This window comes from Meleagris gallopavo, chromosome 2, assembly GCF_905368555.1.
Source record: "Meleagris gallopavo chromosome 2, MGAL_WU_HG_1.1, whole genome shotgun sequence".
Lineage (NCBI taxonomy): Eukaryota > Metazoa > Chordata > Aves > Galliformes > Phasianidae > Meleagris > Meleagris gallopavo.
The window spans coordinates 15,950,599-15,977,494 of NC_139405.1; the positions used below are offsets into that span (position 1 = coordinate 15,950,599).

Consider the following 26,896-nt stretch of genomic DNA (forward strand, 5'->3'; position numbering starts at 1 on the left):
AAAAGAATCCCGCAGAACTTCCTTGAGTGCTAGTTTCCATCCAAAGCACTACACTCCTTGATGGTTGCAAAATCCTTTTATTGAAGAGGGATACCATTTTGAAAGTGTACAAAAGTCCAAAGTGAGAAATGGGATCTGTTCCTATTGCACTCTGCAGCCAACCTTCACGTAGCTGCTGGTTGTTGACCCTGGACAGGAGTGACTGCCAGCTGTACACAGAAGCAGCATCACTTCTGATGATGCCACCTCATACTGCTAATGGCTGCACACTGCCACGCTAAGAACTTCTCTGAAGTGCTATAAAATTCTACAAGAGTAGTTGGCTTTAAGCAGCTCTTTGCCAGACCTCAGAAAAACCAAGCAGTGACATCCAGGTATGCAGCTACAGAAGATCAGCAGTACGTTCCAGCAAAGTAATTTTTTTAGGGGGCTACAGCAGTCCCCCCTCTGCTGTGTTCCACAGTTCAGGAGGCCCTTCTTTCAGGAGAAATACCCACCTTTCCCTGCAGTAATACATGTAAGCCACAACAAATTCTGTGCTGATCCAGGAAGTTAGTCCAACTGAACTCCTACAGCAAGTCTCCCTTTTTAAGGGCTTTGAGTTAAAGACCAACTGCCTCAGTGAACTCTCGCTCAAAACTTAGAATTGAGTTTGAACCAATTTAAGAGCAGATTCTTTCAGACATTATTATAAGAAGCAGCTGTGTAGATGTTTTGTGACAAAATCCCTTACTGCCAATGTACTGTTTCACAGAATAATGTGCTCTTATAGTTGATTTCTACTCCTTCTGCAAAATTTGCTATTTTCCTGTTTCCTACTGTAAGGCATGCTGTTATCAACAGGCAAGCTCTCTGCAAACTGAAAATAAAAACCCACACCAGACAACAGCATCACTATCAGCTCGGTCTTCAGAGATCAGCACCGTGTTCTTAGATAACAAATACATAAAGACACTGATGTTACATGGTCTATTATCAGGCTCTAACGACGCAGGCTGCGTCTTTACAGAAAGCCACTCACACATTACTGTGTGGTCACAAGCTTTACAATCATACCGATGATGCGAGACCCACGAGGGCACATGCATAAATCCATGCTGGGATTCTTGATTTTATCCTGCAGCAACTGGTCGAGTTCACAGCGCAGCTCTTTCACCAGCTCAGCCACCTAGCATGCACAGTACAACACAGGTGAGCACAAAACTCAAACGTAGGAGCTGTGCAGAACACCCAGCATTATCCCTTTTCATTACCTGGTGAGAGGCCGCCACAAACCGTATCCACCCGTCATCGAGGGAAATGACAAACTCTCCCTTCTGCAGCTGCATGTGAACCTGCCCGCCTCCCAGCAGCACCAGTGGGTACACTGACACCATGCTGCAGTCTCGAATGAACACGCGGCTGGTCTTGATCTTCTCGTGGTACACCAGGTAGGGGCTCTCAAAGTGCCTGGTCTGCAATGGCAGAGCCCAGAAGACTGGTTAAATACAAAGAACATGTATGCTACCCTCCTTATAGCATCATTTGTACTGCAGCTCGCTCGGGCAAATATGGGATTGCCTGCAAGAGCTGCAAGGAGCAGCAAATGTGCCCACACGTTTCACAGACTCTTCAGGCAATGACAGCTGCCCTCAACTTTTTGAGTTAGTCCTGCTCCTACCCACTCTGCAGAAAGCTTGTGACAAATCAGCCAACTTCAATTCAAGGGCCCAGCTCTCTTTTCCACACTACAGAGATTTTCCATGTGCATACTTGTTATGCTCTGAAGAACTTTGAACTGAAGAGTTCAAAGGCTTTAAAACTTCATTTTGCAGTTAGCGATAGGAGCCCCACGATTTAAGCAAGTAATTTATAACCTGGAAAACAGAATTATAACCTGGAAAACAGAATCATTAAATACGGAGGCAGACCTCATTAGACAAGTGCTACCATCTATCATGGTAAGGAGAAGAGCTCTTATCTAAAAATGACTATTAAGACAGAAGGGAAACTGTTGAGTTTTGAGGACCCATGAAGAAACAGGGATTATTTACCAATACATATCTCAGCCTCAGGTTGGGTGATCTGTATGTAGAAAGACACTGCGTGCATGATATCTTAATAGCAAGGAGAAGCTGGGGAGTGCCACAACTGCATTTTTGTGTGCAGCTTTGTAGACATAGCAAAACATTGATTGGGGGGGACTCCTCGTCTTCTAATTCGACTCCAGAGGATGGAGTTTAATTCTGTGCTCAAGAGCATTACACCCTTATTTATCAACAGGGAGACTTCAATCATGAAGCACTTTTTTTCTTAAGCTTCAAAAGGGTCCCTCACTTCTCATCTGTTCAAAGAAAGGCAATTTCTTTTTTAATAAAAGAAAGTTTGCTTGAAGGGAAAAAAAAAAAAAAAAAAAAAAAAAAAAATCCTGACCTGATAATTCACAGATGAAGGGTGAATGTGAACATAACCATCATTTTTTGTAACAAACTTCAGCTCTTCTGCTTTTGGTTGCATTTTGACAGCTCCTGTACTGGTCTTCTGATATTTGCCCTCTGGCTTTTTAACCTGTATAGTGTAAGACAAAAAGTTACAAAAATCTGCTGTACCAGAATACTGAATTCACTTTTAGAACTTATGTTTTATCAACAACAGATTCTCAGGTAGTAAACAAGTCACTAAAGACAGATGCTATACTGCTGTCCAAACACTGACATTTCATTTGTAACCACTGTCTTCTAAAAAGTTGAAATTTACAGTAGTTTCTTAAAAAAAAACATTTGCTGCTGGCATTTACGTGGCACTAAAAAACTGTAGGAACAGCAGTGGTACCAAGCAGTACAAACAGGAGTTGGGCAACCTGGCTCTGGCACAACAAGCAGCAAGCTTTGGGAACCTAAAGCAGGCTGTGGTCCGCCACAGTCAGGCCATGCTGAAGCTGGCAGAGTGGAAACGCTGTGTAACTGCTGTGTAGCAGCATTCCTAATGGCATGCATCAACTTCCAAGAGTGAAAAAGCATTCTTTTACCTGGACAACGTTGGGATACAGCGCAGCACACAACATAGCTGAGATCAGCTTGATGTTCTCCGCATTTGAATTTGCCTACGAAATTAATAAACACATCAGGCATCCTGCAGGTAGGTCAAAAGACAAAGCCCTGCTTCTGGAATGAATCCACTGCTGAAATTGGTTTCCTTTCATAGCTGCACTGCTGTGTTTTACAGAGAAGGACCAGTTATTGGTCCTGAGGTCTCAGACTAGACTGAAGTGCTACCTGATAGCTGGTGTCTGATGTGCTCCAAATAGCTATCTAATTGTTCCCGTGTCTGGCTACAAAGCAGGGAAAGAAAGCACACGTTGTTCCAACATGCAGGGAGACACTACAGCTACCAAGCTCTTATAGCCCCAGGAGATCTCTGGCTCAGCAGATATTGCTTTCTGAGGATTGTCTGCAATGCTGAAGTATTTCACTGCCTGCTCTGTAACGTAATTCCATTCCCAAAAATAAAGCCTGCACTAATGCCAACATTCAGTCCAGTCCATGAATCAGACCTGCGTCCTTCTAGCACTCGCTGCCATCATGTGTGCCAGGACAGCAGCATTTCACTTTCTCAGAACACACTGCTGTGTCCTTCTCACCTCCACACCTGGTCCTGTTCTTGGGCACGTAGGGTCTGAAGTAGTGTGGAGGTTAATACCATACAGGGAGGAAAAACATAACAGGTAGGAGGTGGTTTGTTGCAAGGTTGCGTCCAGAAGCCCATCAGGGTAGAGCTAACAGCTGGCATTCAGGCTGCATCAAAAGCTGCAGCATCTGTTCAAAGCACCAAAATGCTGCAAATTACCTCTTCTCCTGTGGCATCCAAGACACCATCACCTTCCTGGGACCACTTCCTCTCAATGTCCCTGGCTCTTAACCCCTCCTTCACAAACCCAATGTCGGAAAGCAGCTCTGTGAACTGTCTTTTCAGACTGGCAATTTCCTACAAAGAAAGTAAGGTCTGTGATCTGAGACCCACAGAGGCAAGAGAGCCAACAGCTTGCTCGCTTTAGGCACCAGAACTCTGCCTCAGTGTCCTCAACCAGTCCCTGCATGAGGCCACAAAAACTGACTTACCTGAAGAACTCTTCCTGATAAGAAGTTCTCCCTGCAATAGTTGTAGCTTGCCTGAGAGCCCTCTTTGGTACTTAAACGCCATCCCTAATTGAAAAGACAAGAGCAAACCTTAAAGTACTGAAATTCACGCAGTGACACATCACAGACCTCTGATAGAGGCTCATCATTTTTAGCTCACCTTATACGCCTGAAGCAGAGCCAGATAGTCACTGTTTCCTACTGCAAAGTCCAACTTCTTTTTGTTTGCTTCTTCCCTTTTATCCCATGGGGACACCTAGAAAGGCAGGAGCAGATTGATCTCACAATGTAACTGCTTCTTATATTCGCTTTCAATTTTTACACTAAATCTGGACAAAACAGACTGGCAGCACTTAATGTTCATTAACTGTAATAACGGCACTGTTTCAACGCTTGCTTATAACTACTATTTGTGTCACTGCTGCATGATTTTCATCATCTACTTGCAATGATGAGCACTGCATCAAGCATATAAACTGGGGAGGCTAAAAAGGAGAATAAAAATACTTAGGTGTAGTATGCTGCACTTTACAGCAGAGTTCACTGCTGTATGACAACGTACTGCTTTCAAAGCTGGAAATGTGACTAAGAATACTTACAAAGGGTGACTTAAAAGCCAGACTGGCTGCTATTGTGAGTGCAGGATCCAGGCAGCGGAAGATGGTGCCAAACAGCATTAGTTTGCCAATCCTGACATCAACAGGCAGGGAAGCCAAGTGATATCCCAGAGGAGTGAGCTTTTCATCTGCAGTTAACGCTCCCAAGTCTTGTAGACGCAGCTTTGATGCCCGCAAAGACTCAGTTCTAGGGGGCTCAATTAGTCGTGATAAAACAGAATGAAGGCTCTGTGCAGAAAACATCTCCAGAATCTTAATTCTTAAGGAGGGGCAAAAAAATTGAAAGAAAAAGAAGGCAGTTTAGTTCCATAGACAGGATGCCAGAGCAAGCATTTATCAAAAATACAGCAAATTTACTTTCAAGAACACAGCCCCTTGAAGAGGTTCTGTAAAGAGTGATTAAACTCAGGAAGCCATATGAGGATGGCTTACCTCCATCCAGTCTCACAGTCAGGAAGAACAGATTCTTATTTATCACACAGGGTTTTAAAATGAAGCTTTCTCTGAAAAAATATTTTTTCTTGTTTTGTTTCTTTTTTGTATAAAGGCGTGTACAGAGTGAGGCAGGAGCAAAAAAGCCTCTTCATTTATTCACCATTTCATCGCTGTTATGGTGATGTTGGATCCAGGTTTGGATTTACTGCACTACGTTGCCCAACAACTCCAAGGGAGAATTTAGTGTAGAGAGATAAACATCTGGTGTGGGTCCAGAGCACAGGAATGTGAGCATCTTCTCAGGGGGTGAGACCCTTTTCCTAGTGCCAAATAAGAGCTAAGCACTATGCAAGAATATAGGGAGATCTGAGACACAGTATGATTAGATCTCTGGATTCAGAGGGACTGTGATAGTGAGATCAAGAGAACCTGAAACCTCCAAAGCAAATTTCTTGGTTTTGTGATGCTACTGAAGGAACTAAATTCCTTAATAAGGACATTTCAGATACTTCCTGATGTGGAGGGAGGACATTCTACACTGAGTCTTTCAGGTAATATAGAAACAACAGCTCACCTTAGACAAAGCTGCTCCAAGGGCACTCTTTGTATTTCTGGTAACTGCTGTTTTATGAGCTGATGGTTATAGTGATGGCTACTGAAAAGATGGAAGCAGACACCTGAGGCCACACGGCCTGCTCGCCCTTTCCTTTGCAGAGCATTGGCCCTGGACACAAACGTGTCTTCCAGACTTTCCATTCCTTTACTCGGGTCATATCTGCAGGAGAGCAAGAAATAGGCTTATATTTGTGGGTGCAGGGCGAACAAGCTGCAGCTCAAGCAGACAGATGCTGCCAACCTCTATAGGGACCCAATTCCCACCCCTGCAGCTGGATCTGGATCCAGACTGGTTCCCCCACTTCCTAGCAACTTTCTGCAGATCAAACTCCTTCAGGTTCTTCCCAGCTCTTTGCACAGAGCAGGAATGAATCCCAGTACCTTTTCTCTTTCATTTTTCCGGAATCAATCACATAGACCACATCATCAATGGTGACAGATGTCTCTGCAATGTTGGTAGAGATGATGATTTTGATAACTCCTGCAGGAGGGCGGAGGAACACAGACTGCTGTTCTTCACTGGACAGTGAAGAATGAAGTGGATAAACAACACACCTGGAGGAAAAGTAAAGTATGAGAGTATGCTCAGCACATCTCTGCTTTTTTTCTCCTGGGAACAGTCTGACTGTATGCACTTTTGCACTGCCAGCCATTCACATCACAAACTCACACATTTAATAAACTTTATTTGTCCCTTGATAAAGGCAAACTGTGCAGAAAACTACTCTTTTTTTAAATGGGTAAAGATATCATCTGGAAGTTTTTGTGCCTTACCTCTTGCTGTGTCTGTTATTAAAAAGGGCATTAGACTGGAGCTGCTCATAAAGCATCTTGATTTCTGCTAGACCAGGCAAAAATATCAACACAGCACCTAAATATGTCAATCAAGAAAAATAATAATCACTCAATAGAAATGACAGTAGGACATGTTATTAATGTGCAGAAGGCCAAGGCAAAACTCCAGCTCTGTTCTGCAGTTCTTGTACAAAAAGCATAAGGCCGCAACAATTTCTCACCAAAGACTTTCCAAAGTAGACAACTCTCATCTTACCCCATCCTATGCATATCAGGGTTTTTGTCACTCAGAATACTGAGCACAAAACATTATCCTGAGGCTGTATACAAGTGCACAATCTCTGTGAATCTACCTCTGTTCATCTCTCAGTGTGAGATACCTGGGGGGTATGAATGTTTGCCATCAACTATCCACTCCAGCAAGGCTTCAATTAATTCCAGATTAACTTTGTCCAAGTCCATGACAGACATTGTTTTTAACACTGTCTTGTTAACCCCTAGGGAAAAAGAAACAACACAGTTAAGGTCATCTATCATAAATACACATGCTGGATACAGCCAATCACCACGGCTGTGTAAACTGCACAACTCAGCCTAAACAGCACCTGGTTTATACCAGACAGAGGCAGCCTCACAAGTCACTCTGGTCCAGCTCTTCTTTTCTCACACCTTATCAGGGTTCCCATTTGCTCTGTATAGAGCCTAGACCAGGATTTATCTGTGAGCATACTTACAGTAGGAGGAGCTGGAAGCCTTCACATGGTCAGTGGTGCAGTTGATATAATAAAAGGAAGGGATGCCATCCAAAGGGACCTGGACAGGCTCAAGAAGTGGGCCCACACAAACCTAATGAGGTTCTACAAGGCCAAGTGCACAGTGTTGCTCTTAGGCTGGAGCAATCCCAGATATGTGCACAGACTGGGAAAAGAACTCACCGAGACCAAAGCTGGACGTGAGCCACCTGTGCGCTTGCAGCCCACAAGGCCAACAGTACTGTGGGCTGCATCAATGGAGGGGTGGCAGCAGGGAGAAGGAAGAGACTGTCCCTTCCTCTCCTATGAAGGAAGGCTGAGGGAGCTGGGCTTGTTCAACCTGGAGCCAAGAAGGCTCCAGGGAGATCTCACTGCAGCCTTTCAGTACTCGAGGGGAGCTTATAACCAGGAGGAAGATCTACTTTTACACGGTCTGATAGTGATAGGACAAGGAAGGATGGCTTTAAGCTAAAAGGGATATTTAGATTAGATGTTTAGGGGGATTTTTTTCATTCACAGGACAGCAAGGCCCTGGCACTGCTGCTCAGAGAAGCTGTAGTGCCCTATCCTGGAGACGCTCCAGGCCAAGCTGGATGTGGCCCTGGGCAGCCTGAGCTGGGGGGGGCAACCCTGCCCATGGCTGGGGGTTAGAAATAGATGATCTTTAAAGTCCATTTCAACCCAGGTCATTATATGATTCTGTGATTTACTGATACCTTCTCAGGCTCTCTCTCTTCTCCCTTCCAACGTTTCTTACATCAACTCAAAAACAGACCAACCTCATTACCCTTCTGAGGTGCTAAATCTCCAGTAGGAATTTGAAGAGCAATTGAGAGCAATGACTCTCACCCACTGCCACTGGAGAGCTCACATTATGGCATGAGGGTGTGCAGGAAGGAGACAAAGCACAGGGAGTATTTTGATGTTGAGTGGGAGTTAATGGAAAGGTCTGCCCTCTTCATTAAGCCTTTCACAGTGACTTGTCTTCTCAAGGAAGGCTCATGATGCTGAAGTGATGCTGATCCTTGAGGCAGATGCATGCTAAGCATTATGTAAAGCTGATCCAGAAAGAACAGGTAAAGAAAGGAAACTCAAAGTCAACTAGCTATCCAAAAAGAGATGGAAATAGACAGTAGCTGAAAACTACCCCTTTTCAGATGCTTAAAAAGCTGTTTGCAGTCCAGATGTTTGTTATAGTTTAAGAAAATGAAGTTTATTTTGTTTTTCAAAGCTTACAAGGTTTCTCATCTCATCTAGAAAGCAGCAACTTGCTTAACTTCACCACTACAGAATTCTGAATTACACACCTGCATTCAACATACAGTATTATATGCTAGCATAACACGTTGGCTTACAAATCTTACGTGCAAACCTACTAGATTTAAGAAGGGGCTCACCTTTGTATCGTTTAAGCAGCTGCTTCAGAGTTAGTTTTTGGTCTGGGTCTGAATCCTTGACAGCTGAGTCAGTGTCTTCCAGCAAACCAGCACGTCTCAAGTCCTCCTCCACTTCTTCAAATGCAGTTCTTTTGTGTCTTGCAGTCAGTTTGTTTTCTTGCTTTGTCTTGCGCCTGTAGGGACTGTTGTCCTCTAAGACATACCTGAACAGCAGAAGAAGGAATAATCTTCAAGTGGCAGGAAAGAAGCCCAACAGTCTCCATGTAGTAATTAGCTACAGAGACAGGGTATCGCAGCTATACAAAGTTCCTCTCAGATTCATATGCAGTTATATTTCACACTCACTGCAATTCATGTTACTGCTCCAACTCCACTGTAAGGACAGGTAAAGCAGTACTTTTAAAATAGATTCAATTTTACTGATGGAAAGGCATGGCAAAGTGAGCTGTTAAGCCCCAGCGCAACTCAAGTTATTGAGCAGCTCTAACTTTAGTGCAAGGGAGCTTCAGAATAAACTGCCAAGAAAGTGTGATCACCTGCACTACAGCTCTTCTCTCCCATGCTAACAAGTCATCAGTACTGAAAGTTTTAGCCAGCTTTGGGGTGAAGGGAAAGGTCTCCATACTGGGAGGAGAGTGTTCTAAAAACTGTAATGAGAAACACCTGGACTGCAAATGTGAACTAAACTAAGAGAGCAGCTCAGAGCAACAATCTGCATGTAACTTAAAACAGCTGACTGATTTATTATCTGGAATATCTGAGCTGCTATGACTCTCCAGTAGCTACAACTGATAGCAGGAATATTTGTCTCACTTTCTGCTGCACAGTAGAGCTTACAAAAAGGAAATTCTGCTATTTTTCACCTGCAATGAAGAAATCTAACAACTTTTGCTTGCCAACATCTAACCACCACTGAAACAAACAAGGGGTGGATGAGGAGGTAATTCTGTCAATACACAAGCACTAACAGAAGTTAGCAAAGTTCACCTCTTCTTGAGTGTTTACATGGTATCTAATTCAGAAAAGGTTTTGGCACAGTATTTTAGATCCCATTGTGGTATAAGAAGCATCTTTTACAGTCTGTGCTTTAGCAGAACTCCAGGTCTTTAAGTAATGGGGATATCTGATTGTACTTTTTTTTTTTTTTAATTTATGCACAGGTCAATGCAGTCAGCAGTGCAACTTTAAATGTCAAATACATCTGAGACAGCTTGGCAATTTCATACCTTGTCATTGCAATCACATCTTCCAGAAAAAACTGATCTACAGGAAATGTTCTACCTAAAAGGGAATGTAAGGAAGTAAATCTACATGCCACAGAAAAGAAAAAAGACAAAAGATGTCAATTATGTTACACTGCTTATGATTTCACATACAGGCTTCACCACTTTAATCCTTAATCCACGTCTGCGACCTAAAAAACCTAACATGAGACTCTCATCTATATCCATCTGTGCTCTTACAGCAGGTGGTTTGGTAACGTGCACACACACAGTCAGAGGAGGGCTGCTACCCTTACAGGAAGTTTAAGCTGTGGTGAAAATAGCTCAGGGAACCACACCATACATCTTGTCACTTTCAGCTTTTAGGAAGGGAAATTCTGCTGGTATAAGGAAAGCATCAAAAAGACTCAATTTCCAAGACTTTTCTGATAAACTCATTAGCTTTTTCATTTAAGACCTTGTAATTGCAGTTATTGTATCTTGCAACTACGTATAGTTGGCCCTTTGCTTAGAACCCGAGTTAAAACCATCTTTTTCCCATTCAACACTGATGTACACAGGAATATAGAAACATTCCACAAGCAGAAGAAAAACAAAACCAAAGCTCTAAAGCAATGAATATTGACAAGATAATAAAAATGACTGTTTTCACCTGGTATGTTAATAATTGGACAGGAGTGAAAGTACTGAGAGAAAAGCTCTGCATTCAAGGTGGCACTCATTAGGATAATGCGCAGGTCTGGTCTCTGAACCATTATATCCTTCAAAACCAGCAGCAAGAAGTCACTGAAGAAAGCAAGCAAAAAGACATTTTTTTCATTGTTAGCTTTCAGACCTCTTTTTTCCATCCGTATTCTCTCCACTTTCAGTGTTTTCAGTAGCATGGCAATAGAATCACATCAACATCGTGAGCTTCTCAGTATGGCAGGAGCTAACAATGCAGTGAATCAGCGGAAGCCCACCTACTTCTGTGAGGACAGACAGACAGCAGATACAATTGCCTTTAACCAGTTTCAGATCACCCAAGAAAGGCAGTGGTCATGAGCAGGTAACAAAGGAGGAATCACTTACCCCTTTGTGAGGACCAGGGCTGGCTGAACATTCCAAAGGAGACCATCTCTAAATAGAAATGCTTCCCCTTGCAGCTGCCAGCCCTTAAATGAGGTTAGGTTCTGGGGACACAGCTGAATTGCTCACACCTGTGCTTCCAGGGCTGGCTACACCCTGTCACCAGGTGCTCAATCACTGGTTAGGCTGTGACCCTATGTTTCCCACACAGCTTATTTTCTGGCTTTTCCTTACTAGAGAGCCAGGATTACTTGGCAAATTTATTTAAAATGCTCTACTTACCTGATAAAATAACTACGTAAGTGACAAGACAAGAATATTAGGTAACAAATTAATTAACAGATGAGTCACTTTTGCTCCTTCCCCACTGAGAGAGCTACTCAAACTTCTGTACTCTTCCCCGCTTGCTATATTTTTCCCTAAGCATTAATGGTTTTTGTGACATGCCTAAGGCTTACAAGCAATTTTAGATGAGAAGAAAGAAGAATCCTTGAGAGAGACGCATCCTTTTATGGGGCTAAAATACAACCACAGCTGTAGACTAACAGGTCACAATCAAAGCCTCCTCAAAGCCCACTGTATTTCAGTATTTCACAAGGAAAGCATCAAAGAAAAAGACCTCTGCCACCTAGTTTACAGAAAGAAAAACAGTTCCCACAAGGTCATCTGAAGAACTGTGCTTATTTCATAAAAAGCTGAAACAAGGGAGGAGTGAGAACCAGGAAATCCTGTTTAAAAAGTTACCAATTCCCCTTCATCATCCAAAACCTCTTTTTAACACCACTGCAACATGATGGCAGATTGGAACAGAATTTAAGAGATGTGCTCACTTTACAGCTGCTACAACACAACACATTAAGAGCCTCAAGATAAAAACCTTAAACCAGACTCATTCCACTAGCCCTTTATTACTGCCACAAACAACTTCAGATACTGCATCTCCATCATCACCTCTCTTTCTGATTGTTTCTTCATTTTCCTTAGGGGATGAAAGATCACTCACCTTTCTTCCGTTCTTTCATGAACCTCATCGACAATAACGTGTGTAATGCCCTGCAAAGTCAGATCGCCTTCAAGCCTTCTCAGCAGCACACCAGTGGTGCAGTACAGCAGTCTGGTAGCTGAGGACTGGAAAGGTAAAATAAAGCTCTTGGATGAACTGTGCACAACTTAACACAGTGCAAAGTGTGGCTATAGAGCTTCTGCTGGGGGCTGGGTACGACAGTAAGGAAACAAACAATCCTTGATGGAGACAGGACTGGATAATCTTTCTTTGTTGATTAAAACTTAAGAGCATCCACTTCATACAAGGGGGCATTGCTAACTGTAAGTAGTAAACAAACAAGCAACTGCTTTTCCTTTGGAAGTTGTTTTGTGACAACCAACTTGGAGATAAAACGGAAACAGGCAGGGAAATGAAGTCAGTGTGCTCAGGTAACCTTCTAGAGGAAAAGTATTTCTAGTATTGAGCATCACACTCTCAGACCCTTCACCCGCTGTCTCAACAGAAACAACCAACAATACAAGATGCAGAATTGCACTCTCATTCTGTGAAATGGACTGTGCAATTCGGGATGAAATATATATATTTTTATAATACATTATAAAATATGGGCGATACAGACTTCCTGATCTCACTATATGGTGATATAGGATAGACATTCTGCATCCTAGACAAGCACTAAGCTTGTTTCAATAGAACTAAATGAAAACCAGCAAGCAAAGCAGACATACCTTTACACTTTCTAAGCGGATCTGATAGCCGACAGTAACTCCAACCCTTTCTGTTCTCTCTTTGGCTACACGCTCAGCCACAGAAATGGCAGAGATCCTGCGAGGCTGAGTACAGATGATGTTTGCAACTGTGTTTGGAGAACCTTGCAATGAGGCATCCAAAATAAACTGAGGAATCTGAGTGGTTTTCCCACATCTGCGTGACAAAAATCAGGCATCAATTAAAACACAATGACAAAAAACAAAGCTCAATAAAAGGCAAACACCTTCCATCCACATAAATTGACTGCATTCCACCTGCAATCTGCTTTGGTCCATTAATGTCATACTTTATATGAACTTCATGTAAGATTGCTGCCACTGGTCAGGGATGATTAATAACCCTAATCTTTTCTCCCACATTAGCTTTCAGGCAATTCATTTTTGAAAAGGTATAAAAGAGCTGACTTGATTCAAGTATGAACAAACGACCTCACAGAGAAAATCTTTTTGGGTGCCACAGCGTCAAAAGGCCATGAAATTATTACAGAGTGTCCAAAAGAGGCCTACAAAGATGGTGAAGAGTCTAGAGGGCAAGGGATGTGAGGAGCTGAGGTTTCTTGGTTTGTTCAGCCCAGAGCAGAGGAGGCCGAGGGGAGGCTGTTGGGCAGCCTACGGCTTTCTCACAGGGGGGAGTGGAGGAGCAGCGCTGATCTCTTTCCAGTGACCAGAGATAGAACCCAAGAGAACAGCATGAAGCTGTGAAATGGGAGGCTCAGAGTGGATATCATAAAAAGGTTCTTCTCCAGAGAGTGGTTGGGCATTGGAACAAGGCAGTGCTCATGACACCAAACAGATGAGTTCAGGAAGCACCTGGAAGATGCTTGCAGACATATGGTCTGACTTTTGGGAGTGCTGTGTGGAGCCAAGAGTTGGACTTGATGATCTTTACAGGTCCCTTTCAACTTGGAATATTCTATGATTCCATGTTTCACATTCTTCTGTGTATAGTTTACAGAATCACAGAATTGTAGGGGTTGGAAGGGACCTCTAGAGATCATCGAGACCAACCCCCCAATATACATAGTTTAAAATACATAACGTCTGAATGCACAATCACACTCTTACCCTGTCATGCCACTCACAACAAGAACTTGGTGACTTGTCAGCAAATCAAGAATAGTTTCTCTCTCTTGCCACGCGGGGAGCTTCTGCCTTTCATGCAACATGGACTGGAAGCGTCTAGAAGACTGATACGCAATACAGTTAAGAAAGCTGTATTTGTGGTGTTCTAGATTCAACAATATTGGATGCTAACAGTCCTTTTGACCTTAAAGAGACTTCCTGCATACAATAATCCACATATTTCTTTCCTTGCATCAAACTTTTCTATTAAATAGAGCAAAAGGATATTTTCTAAAACACCAAATTAATGTTGCTGTTATTCTCTGAAGTATTTGATGTATCTTAGCATGCAGAAGCAGTCTCAGCAGCCTTCTACCAGGATATGCTATCTGATAGCCAGATGAAAGCTCCCGTATATAAATTACTATTGATTTTTCCCTTCTAACTATCTGACAGTGGTGAAATAAATAGCTTTGCGAGATTCCTTGCAGGTTGCTCAAAGGCAGCAGAATCCTATCAGATGAACCAGCAGCTTCTGCACTGAGAACAAGATGCAATTTGTTTGCAAAAGACCAACACAAATAAACAAATCAATCTAGCCTACATCTCTTCTGAAACAACAATTAGCAATGCCTATTTCATTCTCTTTCAGGGGAAGTACACAACTGGTGACAGATGTTAGATGTACTGTTTGCTGAACTAATGGAAGATGAACAACAGCAGTAAGAAAACAGAGTGAAACAGCAGCCCACTGTTTTAAATATGTATTTCTCTATAGCGTGCATGAAAAGAGACATCCTGCTTTGTATACTATACCTTTTTCAGCCGAAATTGCATACAGATTTTAATGTTTTCATTATATGTAGATTTGGAGTGGACATCATACTTTCTAGAAAGCTTTTTCTTGAGGTTCACATAACTCTCATTCTCCACAATGACTTGTTGGGGCTCATCTTCCTCCTCTTCTTCTGCCACCTCTTCCTCTGGAGGCTCTGCTGCTGCTGAGGCTTGAAACAGAGAACATACATTCAGGTATTATCAAGGCAGATAACTCCATCAGCACAGTAGAGAAGAGACATTTTCTAGAAGTGCTCTCAATAAAGAACCTTGCTAAACAGGAGATGAGGACCTGTAGGACAGTTTTTGACATGCATTCAGTCCAGCACCACCAGCAAACCTCCTGTCAGACAAAGCACAACTTCTCCAGCTGCATCCCACTTGTCACAACGTACCCCAGCTGTGCTCTGCAGCACCACAGCCTGGGTGGCCACACGGCGAACCTGAATGGCAACCGGTCTGCTCCAAATCACCACAGAACTACTGGGATGCAGCACAGAACTGTGATGGCTACACCAGCCTAAACTGATTAAAACTCCACTGTAACATTAAGTAGTAGGCCGCTGCCAATGACTTTTAAGCCAAGACTGAAACTGGAGTAGACACTTTAGTGCTTAGTGCCTACCGGTATAAATAGGACTGCTCACACAGTAAGCCAGCCCTCAAAAGCATTAAGGCTGCATTTATCAAAGTTGAGTACTTTGTAACACAAGGAAGTTTCTTTGAAAGCTCTGATTTCAATTTCTGGAACAAAGCTACTTTTCTGTGGAGCTGTTAAAAATAGGAATAATGTATTTTACTATAATAAAACAAAACAGCAAAAAACAGGCTGATGCTATTCAGGTGCTCTAAATTGTGATGCTATTATTCTTGCAAGCTCTCTTTAAGAAAGTTTGCCTTAGATAAAACAGCTTTGGAACTGGGAGTTGGAAAGTAAATTAAGCCATGCAGTTGCTTGTCACCCTGCCACAAATGACACAAGGTCACAACTTTCCCCCTGTGAAATAATATCTAGCTGCATGAGCTTGCAAAAGAATTAATGAAAAAGAGATACCTAGAGAGCCATCCTAGACTTGCCTGTAGCACTTGCTATGCACAAAATCCAACTTCACAAATTAGATGTGAGGAAGGGTAGGTAATTTTTTTTCCCTATTAAGACATTGTTGCATTGATGAGTAACAGGTGTGTGAAAGCTCACCAATAACCTTCCCCATTACCTTCCAAACATGCTTCTGGACACACACCAGGTCAGTTCCAAGTGCCACATCTCTCCATGGCATTTTATCCAGTATGTTGGAACACAACACATTCACACTACCAAGCTGAAGACATTAGCTGTGCACTCCTTTAACTCACTTGCAGCCAGCAGAAAACTCTTCCCCTGCAGTTTTACTAAACGACTTCCTGAGGATGGACAGAATGTGGATCTGGCTCACCACATGACCTTCATTTCCAGAAAGAGATTTGGAACAGATGCCATAATTGTGCTCCCTGCCTTCTTTTTCTGTTTAAGCCCAGAAACCCTAGATGAAAATTTGGTGTACCTTCTGATATTTGATTTGAACCAGACGCAGACTCTGTATGCAGCTTTACTGGACGTGTTGCCAGATGGGGAACAGGAGGAGCACTGTATTTGTGGTGAGTGTTTTCAAGCAACTCGCCTATTTCAGATTCATCTTCTAAGGAAGTCACTAACGCGTACACCACTGGTTCACTAGACTCTGCAGCTATCAAAGCCTTTCCAAAAAGGAATTCAGCAATGTGCAGACGACAGGCAAGAGGTAGATTCTCATTGGTGGTGTAAAATGCCACAAGAGGTGCCTGGAGTGGATACTTGTTTTCTTCAGGAAATCTTACTTCAAGTTCATATATGGGACCATCACTGTTAGATCTGAGGTGGGAATCATCTACAGAGTTCTTGGCTGATCTCAGTGGGTGGTTTGGAGGGAATTCATGTCCGAATCTGCATTTTGAACCAAATTTGCAGCCTCCTTGGAGATAAAATTTACATAATTCTTTTGAAGTCTGTTTTGCTGTGTCCCTTGCACAACCACCGTTTTGTTTAGATTTGCTGAGCCTGTTTGTTAGGTATTCCAGTTCCAAACTAAACGTCCAAACTCTGTTTTGAATTCTTTCTACAAATTTTTCTCCATAGATTGACCGTAGGGCAAAAGCTTCTTCTTGTCTCTGTTCTAAACATTCTTCTTGACTGGCCTGAGCAGCTGTTGCAGAAATCTGCATCTTGTCTCCATATCTCTCAGCAAAGCACTGCAATAGCAAATGCTCCAAAGATGCCCCAATGTTACCATTGCAGGATCTCAGGACAGTCCTACAACGCTCACTGTCAAAACCATACCTACAACAACACAGAGACCACATGGCAACAAGTGAGTAACAGAGAATGAAGTAAAACAACCACAGATCTGCTAAATGAGGCTCAAAGTAAGGAAGTATATACAGCATGAGATAGTACTGCTACTGCCTGAAAAACAAAAGCCCCAAAGGTCTGTTGTTTTTAAAGGTTTTTAAAGTTTATGTAGCAACTGTCTCCTATCAGAACGTAGCACACAGTAGTTAGAGGATACTGCCCACTATAAAGCTCTTCAGAAAAAGCTGAGCCCTCTCACATAGAAAACACTCAAAGAAATAAAAAATAGTTAAGAAATGCTCATATCTAAGCAAAATGGATGAAGAAAGCTAACAAAATTACACCTACCTAGGATAAACATATATGACAGCAGTGCTGCCTGAGCTTTCCCAGTACTTGTTTCATTATCTTAGCGAAAGAATTGAAAGTTTTACTGTAAAAATGCTACAACTCTTTATTTTCATAAAACCGTTATTTTAAGTTCATCCACTTGAGGATCAAATTTTGAGGAGATACAAACCCGGAATTTCTGAACACAGACTCTCTCTGGGGTCAAGTGGAATTCAAAGCACTGAGGGTTTACAGTACTGAGACTAATGATTTGCCCCCTCAGCATACAAATTATTAACTGGAAATAATCACCTGGAGAGCTTGTGCACAGCAAATGGAGACACTTCGCTTTCCACAATTTTGTGGGCAGCTGCCTCAGCAGAAGACCTTGGTGTCATGTCAGAAACTTCCTGATCTGTTGACCAGCACTGTTCATCATCAAGGTAATCAGGTTCATCGTCATCTTCACCAGAACCAGCTACTCTGATAAAAAGTTATCAAATTAAAGTGAAACAAAATTATACTGCAGAATAGATACAAGATTGTGTCCCTGCAACTTTAAATCCTCCACATTAATGAGGAATTGTACCTTCCCTTTCTCTGAGTTAACATCATAGAGGAACAGAGTAGATTCAAAATCACATGACTTGAGATAAAAGTTATGGGGAGGAAAAGAATACAATTTTTTTTTCCTAACAGTGCCTATTAACGCATTTAGAAGCTTAAACTAACTCTGATTCAGGAGCCAGATCCTGCCCTTGAAGCTCTCGAAGAAGTTCCTTCACTCTTCTCTGATTCTCTGTTGTCATATGTATGGTCTGCAGAGGCATTTTGGCTTCAGGTCTTTGTTTCGTTTGCCCTCCTCTTCTGGCAGAAACATTTGATCTAAAAAAGAAAACAATGGCTTATTTGCCTGCCTACTGTTGACTGAGCAGGTCAACAGCTGAACTTCAGGACTCAATCGAACCCTAAATTTCAAAACAAGAAAACCCTGAACTTCAAAACAGACACTCCCATTACAAAGCAGTGTTCACTTGGGTTCATTCTTGTTCACTTGGGTTCATTCTTACGTGACCAGGATGTGTGCACCTGCGTTAGTGCACAAGTGGATGCACACACATATTTTATTCTATGTCACATCCAATGTGATTTAGGAAAAACTGTGCCAGGTTCCACTATTTTCAGACAAGAGCACTGCCAAGTATTTCTAAGCTAGATTGGTCACAATTGGTTTAGGATACCAAACTCATCCATTTACTGCTTATTTTCCATGATTTAGCTTCTGCTTTGGAATATAAATAAATGAGTATCCTCTGTTTATTAGTGTCTTCTGATCAAATATGTTTTGACATTACTTCATGGGCAAAGAAGAAAATCAGAGCTTCAAACCTTTTAAGAACTTTCCTGGCTATAAAATGCTACAAGTTGATTAAAAAAAAATACAAGTAAAGATTGATTCATACTTGAAGAAACAGCTTCAATATTCCTTCACTCTTGTGCATATTCAATTACACCCCAAAATACAGCCCCAAATCATCCCCAACACCGCTGTATTTCAAAATTAATGGAAGGACCTGGTTTCCAGCCTCGGTTCTTCGAAGAGACAAAAATCATCACCATCATCCCAAATTCTGGTTGAACATTTCCTATTTCCACCGAGCTGAGGCTTGTTTGAACGGCCACTGCTGCCTCCTCCTCTTCCATCCCTACCACCTCCTCCTCTCCCTTTTCCTCCTCCTCCTCTTCCTCTTCCTCCTCCTCTGTTGGGCCTTCCTCTCTTCTTTGCTCCTGAGCTCATGTTTCTTGCTGGAGAGAAAAAAAAAAAATAGCCCTTAGTTATGAAGGTGACTTAGTACAAAATAACCATCCGGGTGCACATTATTTGTTTTTCAGTGTGACAAGAGCAGCTCTCTTCTAAAAACACAATTAATCAACTGTATGCACCTGAAAGTAAGGACATTCTTCTAGAACACTGTCACACAAGTTCTGTGGTTTTAGAACACAAAAGTGATCCAAATTTTTCTCACAGCTGCTCTAATTGCAGGTCCTGAGAAAGCAGGGTGAGCCTACCAGCAGTTCTGCCCAACCCTGGAGTCCCAGATCTGTACTCTGATGACACTTCCTTGAGCATGGGAGTGCAAAGAACAAGCCTCCATGGGACATTTCACAGCAGAGAGTTTAAATCTGCTCCTGACCCGTTCCTTCTGCAAAGAGCTGCCCAAACAGCTGAGCACTCAGACAGAGGGGTAATGAGGGAGCCCTTCTCACAGCAGCACCCCCACCAGCCTCAAGGAAAGTCCCTCAGTGTAAAGCAGCTGTTTTCAGTTCTGCTGTCCGATATTAACATGCGCACAGCATCATCACCCCTCAGATGGACAGATTGTTTTACGAGGGCATGTAGTAATAATACAAGGGGGTTGGTTTTAACTGAAAGAGGGCAGATTTAGGTAAAACATGAAGAGAAAAATCTCTAGCATGAGGGGAACCCTGGCGCTGCTGCCCATAGAAGCCGTGGTGCCCCATCCCTGGAAGTTCTCCAGGCCAGGCTGGATGGGGCCCTGGGGAGCTGAGCTGGTGGAAAGCGCCGCTGCCCACGGCAGGGTACGGATGCGGACGGCTTTTACGGCCCCTTCCAACTCGAACCATTCCGTGAGAGCTGCTGCAGGGACAGCTGCGCACCTCGGCCAGCGCCAGCCCCAGCCCCAGCCCCAGCCCCAGCGCCAGCCCCAGCCCCAGCCCCAGCCCCCTCATGCCCCCACAGCCCAGGCTCCCGCTCCCCGCTGCTCTCCTCACCGGCCCGCCGCAGCTCTCCCCGACCCGGAAGTTGCGGCCTTCCTCTTCCGGTGCGCCCACCTCCCTAGCGACGGCGGACACTTCCGCATAGCAACCATGGCGGGTACTCCGTCCCCCCTTTTCCCTCCTCCTGCCCCGCCGCAAATGACGGCTATTTCCAGCTGATGTGCGAGGGCCGGGGTTTCAGCTAACTGCACTCCACGCTCGTCTTTCTTTCTCAACAGATGCTGTCGTTTTTAAAGTATCTTTTACGTTCCCAAACAAAGAAAAGTATGGTAAGAAAGTCGTTAGGCACTAATTTTTTTTTTTTTTTTTTTTTTTTTTTTCATTTTGCGTGGGATGAGAAGAGAAGAGATGCACTTTGGGGATGTCAGCTGAACCTGCCTCCCCTGACCTCTGCGCACTGAGGCAGGAGCACCCATAACCCTTCAGGGCGACCTCCTCCAGGTCGTAAAAAAAAAAAGGTGCCACTCCCGCGATGGTCCCCAGGGGTTGCTCTGCCCTGTGCCCCCAGCACTGGGGCTCCGTGGTGGCAAGGAACAGCCCTGAGCTGCTCCGGCTGGCCTTGCTCACCCCACCTGCCCAGTTGGGGCAGCCCACCTGCAGATGCAAGATGTACCCTTCAGGAGCTCATAGTTGCTTTTTTTTTGTGGTTGTTGACTCAGTGATGTTTTAACTGAAAATACCAGTTTCTTTTCCTAGAAGGGGAATGCAAAAAGACACCTGAGGGTTTGTTACAGAGGAATGGGCTTGGAGTTCATACCAGTGCCAACGGAATGATATACATTGGTAGCTGGTTAAATGACAAGGTAATTTTAAGTATTCCTTCATTTCAAACTTTGTCTGGGCTTGGAATGTCTCAGTACACCTACTCTTAGATGCATGGAAAGGAAAGCCATTACCTGAGAAGGACCAGATCAACACTAGGCTCTTCATCCACTGGGGAATCTTGGCAAAGCCCAGCCTGAACACTTCAGGCTCGTAGAGTATTTGGACACCTTGCTGCCTCCAGAGGCTCTCGCAGATACACCAGTCACTGTTGACCCTGCTGAAACACCAAGGGAGTGGTGCACTGCTGATGGGCTGTGTGTGCACAGTGGGCTGCACACAGCCTACCTGTGTGTGTGTGTGCACCCTATACACACCTCCCTTGACCAAACAGGAGAGCTCTGATCATCAATAGATATACCACTGTTTTTGGCTGTCCTTGGTTATTGAATTCCCCAGATGAATTATTAGGTACATAAAAACTTCTTATTTTGTTGATAATGGAGACATCTCTGAAATAAATAAGAGACAGAAATTAAAAAATAGCGTCTTTATTAGATCTAGTCTATCCTTTTCTCACCCTTATACAAGAACATACATTACAAAAATGCTTGGCTTAGTGGCTGAGGCTGAACAAATGAAAGATTTGCTCTGCCTTGATCAGAAAGAAATTCCAGAAAACATAATTAACCCCTCAGGCTGTCAGAGTAGATGAGTTATTTGTAGGGCTGGGGACAGCAATTCCCTGCTGCACAGATTATAAAGGTCCTGTGAGACTATCATCAGAGGAAAGATTTAATGGATGCTGTGGCTGGCCAGAAACTCTAAGCTGTTATTTAAAGTGCTTGTAGAGGTAGAAACCTGTCTAAATCTTAAGAAAACAGTCCTCTCCACTTACCTGAATGGGATAGAACGCTCACAAGTAGCAATCTGAAAGAATACTGTCATAAAAGGAAATAATACCATAAGAATAAACATTCACCCTTTATCCATCATCTCTCACTAAATGCAGATGAATGGTACTGGAAGGCTAGAACATCCTTCTGGGGCTGTTTATGAAGGCGAGTTCAAAGACAACATGTATCACGGGGCAGGAACCTACACATTTCCAAATGGAGCAAAGTACATTGGACCATTCAATGAAAACAAGTATGTTTGATGCGGAAGTTTTTCTGTGAGTTTTGATTTCATAAGGTACGAAGTCAACATGAAATTCACCCAGCATGGGAGTATGTTTCCCTTGCTACCACTGAAGCTTGCACTGGCTACCTGAGATTGCAGATCCCAGCTATATCCATCTCACTAGAGCAGTCAAAAGCCGGAGATTTGATCCCAGTCAACAGTTTTCAGGATGGTTATTACAGAGACCCATCTGGTTTTGTGTTAACAGGTCTCCGAGCTCAGGCAAAGTTCAGAGGAATAGAATATTTCAGGCCCCTTTCAGAATTTTTTCAAGCTGTCTGCCTACAGACACATGCAAAAATACAGCACAGTTTTGCACTGATAGTTTGTGAAGTTTTTTCTTACTTATTTTGGAGGTGAAGTATAAATTCCATAGAGATAAAAAAAAGGCAGAGCTTTATTTCTGTCAGTCAGAATGAAGTATTTTAGTGCCACTCCTATTAAACATCAACTGAGCTAATTTGAATAAGGGTGTTTTGAATTGCAAAGATACCACATCTTTTCCTAAAACAAGAAATTTATACCCACTTTATAACCCACAAAACAGATTTAATGAGAAAAATAACTGCAGAAACTCACATGAGAATGTTCACGTTTATTCTCCATGAATGACCTCTCTGTCAATTTTGCTAGATTTGATTCAGATTTTTCTTTAAATATCTCCTCAGTTGAGTATCTGAAATAAATCAGAAATATATATGCATAATATGTATTTCATCTGAAAGCAGCCCTGCCTTGCCTTGCTGACACAGTACAGCCACAGTAGTACAGAATCAGGGCTAATTTTTAAATAATTAGACACTAAATGAAGTAAGCATTTGCAGAACATACCTGAATACAAAATGGGAACCTGTATATTAAACTCAAGTTTTTGGTGGAAAGTTAAAGACATTTTACACTACTACCTGGCATGTTAACATTTACCACAGAGTTGCTGTCCTTTGTGGTCATACTAAATGTCAGATGTGACTTCTATGTGAAGTCTAAAACCGAATAGCCACCACAATAGTGAGGGCATTCAGCACCAGATCACACACGTGGCTTTACAGGTGGTTTCTTTCAAAAATCTTAGGGTGATGCCTCATGGGAAAATGCAGCCCAGTGCAAAAGGGCTGGCACAGTGCTTGTTGCTGGCAGAAAAACTAATAGTACTGCTTCAAACCTGTGATTTAATTTAATTAAAACACTGCTGCTGATGCACCCTGCTTTTCCTTTCTTGACACTGGTTTCTGATCATTAGCACACGGTGCTCCCTGGCAGCCTCAAAGCAGGCTCTTTTGCCAAGCTTCAGCATTGCTAGTTTCCACCTACTCACACAAGCTAGGCGTTAGTTCACCAGATCACTGTAGCTTTCGTGAGAGAACACAGATAGGCAGCACCACGGAACTCACTGTGACTGCTGAGTGACTTCATTTTCAAGGGGAACAAATCCCCAGTAATTGGTTTTAGAAGTTATTTCCCCTCATTTGCAAGTCATGTTGATATACAGACATTTCCTCTTTACAGCAGTTCTCAGGTTTAATGATGAGCTTGGTCACAGCTTTCAAAGATCAGCAGAAATAAATGATTTACAAGAACTCAGTTAACGTGGCAGTTACTTTTCTTCCCACTGGAGGCTGTAAATCCTTGCATTTTGTCATAAAAATACACAGGACAGGGAAAGGTTAGGAGAAAATTATTTTTTACGGCAATAGGGTCACACCACAGCTGGCTGCATACACTACACATATCTCTAGGATACCCTGCTGAAAGTCAAGATAAATGTGATAGGACTCAAACCCTGACAATTTCAAATCAAGATTGGGACAACTACTTTTTTTTTCCAGTACAGGCTACATGCTGGCAAGATGTTGGTGTAAGTACACTTTTGCAAAGGAGTACGTTACTTGGCTGTAACAAAGTTCACCTGTGCTATCTATGTGCTTCATAAGTTTTCCTGTCTTGTAAATCAAAACTTTTACATGTAGGAGAAAGTGAAGGCAGGTATTTGGGCTAGACTATGGGTGTTCTGATTCCTGGCAGTTTGCTTATCCAGCTTATGCACAGATCACTGTGCTGCCACAATCTGACCGCATGCTTTATTAACAGGCTGGATTTATGTTGTTACAGGATGGAAGGTGAAGGAGACTTCGTAGATGAAAATGGAGTGGTGTGGACTGGCACATTCAATGGCACAAGAGCAGCAGGACTGAAGCATAAGCTGAAAATGTAGCTATTTGACACTGTCAAAAGCAACCCCTTTTGATCTCACCTAAGTTCAACAGCTGTCATTGATTTCTTCATGTATTCATTAAAAATAATGCCTTAGATCACTGGTAAATAAAATAGTTACTTTTTCATTGTAAATTGATCAGATGATGTAAACAGAGGAATGGGGTTGAATAGGTTAGATTTAGAAGCAGAGCAGTTAATGACTGGAATTTTTTTTTTAAATTTTTTTTTTAACTCAACCTAGGAATTTCCTTCTTGCTGGGTTGCAAAAAAACATATATCAGCAAACTAATCCTAATTTATGTTCAACTTCTCTAATTTTTCCCTGGAAAACAAACCCGCCAACCCACAGAAGCCTTTGGAAATACAGTGCTTGCATTTGCACTAAGCCTGGCACTGCGCAGCGGGATCAGGACAGAGAGCAAGTGCAGCTGCAGCATGGCAGTTACTCCTCCCAGGACGATCCGCACAACCCAGGCTCCAGCAGTACACTGCTCAAAAATATGTGCCAAGGTTTTTTTTCTCTGGGGGGGAAGTGGGCAAGTGAGCTCATAGGAGGCTGACTGCTACCGCTGTTGCTGTTCCTAGCAGAAGGTCTAATGCAATAAAATAAATATACTTCTATTTTTGTTTGGGTTTGTACTTCAAAGGTCGCTTTGCACTACAAATCTAAATACTTTGATAAGCAGAAAAATTGCTTTCTAGTTAAAAAAAAAAAAAAAAAAGCACATCAGCATTGCCATGAAAAAATATGCATTTAGTCCTTGTTTGCCAGAAGTTTAGTGGAGTAAATATCTGACATTGCCTCCATTCTCAGACACAATGAACAAAAGGTATTCCTTCACATATGCCTTCAAATACTCAGCTCATTTTGGTATGATTTGGAAAAATCTTTGGCTTTTAGTTTCTTAGCAAAATTGAAAAGCCAGCACATTATCAGCACACAGAAACATAACTGCTCATTGCTCATTCTGACAATTTAACCCCGTGGGTTACACTTACAAGTATTCTTCAGAATTGCCATTTTCCTGTGCTCAATTTTGTTGTGTTGTTTTGCTCCCGAAATAACAAGGTCCCCAAAAGAAATACAGTGTCCTTGTATTAAGCCCTCAACTTCAGAGGCAGTGACATCTTCCAGAGAGCTTCCATGAACCTGTGAGCTTGTCCTTTCAGCTCCTCAGCTTCTTCAGCTCCTTAGCTCCATTTATCACCTGCTTTTATCAGTGCTGCATGGTAATTATACCGACTTAGGTACTGCTGTTTCATTTTCTGCCTGAAGGATATCTTGTAAGCTGATACTTGTCTTTCGGTGAGAATTTATTCTTCCTTTTTCTACTCTTTCCCCTCTTTTATGCCTCTGCTTTGGAGTAACCCACTGGACTAGATCAAGTCATTTCTTGACACCTCTGGCCATGCATCACCTGCTTTTTCCCCGTGTTTTCTTAATGTTTTCTCCATGCCATTTGGTGCAAAAAGCCCTACAGGTCCTTAGTGACTAAATACTGACATGGAGGGCTGCTGCCTCCCCCTACCCCTCCTCCCTCAAACATCCCTCAAACACTGTGCTCCTGCCTTCCTTTTTTTTTTTTTTTTTTTTTTCCTCAAAGGAAACTTGTCATGATCTAACAAGAAGCAGAAGATACACAAATACTGGTGGTTCCTGCTCCCCTGCCCTGGCTATTTTGCTTTCAGCCCAGAATGAGAAAATGCTCAAACAAGACGCTGTTTTGGCCCTAGCATCCCTAATGAGGCCATGCAGGGGAGGGTAGGGGCGTAAGGGTGTCAGGGGAAGCAGGGAGGAGCTGGTACTCTGTGTTGGCTGCCTTCCTTGGGTGCCATGGGAGGTACTTACCAGTCCCTGAGCTCATCTAGGTAGCACAGACCACACCAGTACCCAGCTCATACTACACAGCCCTCTCTGCCAGTCACTGCACAAGGCTTCTCACTCTCCCTTTGCAGCAGTTCTAATTAAGCAAGAAAAAAGTCAGTATTTTCTCCTTCCAAGTGCACAGTCCTGATTTTTGCATGGGGATGCAAGGATGTGACCTGAAGATTATATAATTAGAAGGCATTTGTTATGCCTGCATTTCAAATCAGTGATTAGCATGTGACAGTCCCATCCTGGGAAACATCAAGCCACCATTGCTCTCCTTTCTCACAGCGTAATTCCCAACTCTGGCAACCACCAGTGCTGAAGGCTCTTCAACTTGCCTGAGGTAAGTTTAAAATGTATGCGGCATGGGATGAAGTGTGGGATTAGTAATGCCATTTTTCACATTGCTGGATAAAGAATGAGCTGTAGGTATTTAAAATGCACGTAAAATGGCATAGAAAATATTTTCTATCTTCAATGCCCAGTTATTTCCAGCTGATTTCTTCTAGGACTGTGAATGGAGATCCAGCTTTAGCATGCCAGAGAATTTTGTGAGGCTGAATTTATACTAAGGGCTACAGAAAGAGAGGTTAAAAAGACCTTTTTTGCTTTTACTGTTTAAGAGCTAAATTGGGGTCTCTTGCTAGCTTGAAGTATTTGAATGACAACTGTGTTAGAA

At 42.8% G+C, this 26,896-nt stretch overlaps 2 protein-coding genes across 4 annotated transcripts; one reads left to right on the forward strand and one right to left on the reverse strand.

Moving 5' to 3' along the window:
* Positions 1-57: 57 nt before the first annotated feature.
* Positions 58-20,312, reverse strand: DHX57 (DExH-box helicase 57). Of its 2 annotated transcripts, XM_085219101.1 has the most exons (24): positions 20,184-20,312; positions 18,965-19,196; positions 18,123-18,275; positions 17,703-17,873; positions 16,237-17,048; positions 14,672-14,862; positions 13,859-13,980; positions 12,752-12,947; positions 12,021-12,145; positions 10,602-10,735; positions 9,953-10,007; positions 8,727-8,929; positions 6,958-7,074; positions 6,557-6,653; positions 6,164-6,337; positions 5,742-5,942; positions 4,715-4,991; positions 4,276-4,371; positions 4,098-4,181; positions 3,826-3,963; positions 3,008-3,082; positions 2,413-2,547; positions 1,254-1,454; positions 58-1,168 (listed from the first exon to the last, which is right to left on the reverse strand). In XM_085219101.1, the coding sequence occupies exons 2-24, from the start codon at positions 19,186-19,188 to the stop codon at positions 1,025-1,027; spliced, it is 4,125 nt and encodes a 1,374-aa protein (XP_085075227.1). In that variant the 5' UTR covers positions 19,189-19,196; positions 20,184-20,312; the 3' UTR covers positions 58-1,024. The 2 variants fall into 2 exon arrangements, with proteins under 2 accessions (XP_085075227.1, XP_085075228.1); XM_085219102.1 differs by lacking the exons at positions 18,965-19,196; positions 20,184-20,312 and having other exon boundaries at positions 17,703-17,868; positions 18,123-18,259.
* Positions 20,205-24,968, forward strand: MORN2 (MORN repeat containing 2). 2 transcript variants are annotated; one of them, XM_085219108.1, is made up of 5 exons: positions 20,205-20,286; positions 20,408-20,458; positions 20,886-20,992; positions 21,964-22,100; positions 24,243-24,968. In XM_085219108.1, the coding sequence occupies exons 1-5, from the start codon at positions 20,280-20,282 to the stop codon at positions 24,343-24,345; spliced, it is 405 nt and encodes a 134-aa protein (XP_085075234.1). In that variant the 5' UTR covers positions 20,205-20,279; the 3' UTR covers positions 24,346-24,968. The 2 variants fall into 2 exon arrangements, with proteins under 2 accessions (XP_085075234.1, XP_010704831.2); XM_010706529.4 differs by having other exon boundaries at positions 20,265-20,458; positions 20,873-20,992.
* Positions 24,969-26,896: the final 1,928 nt, after the last annotated feature.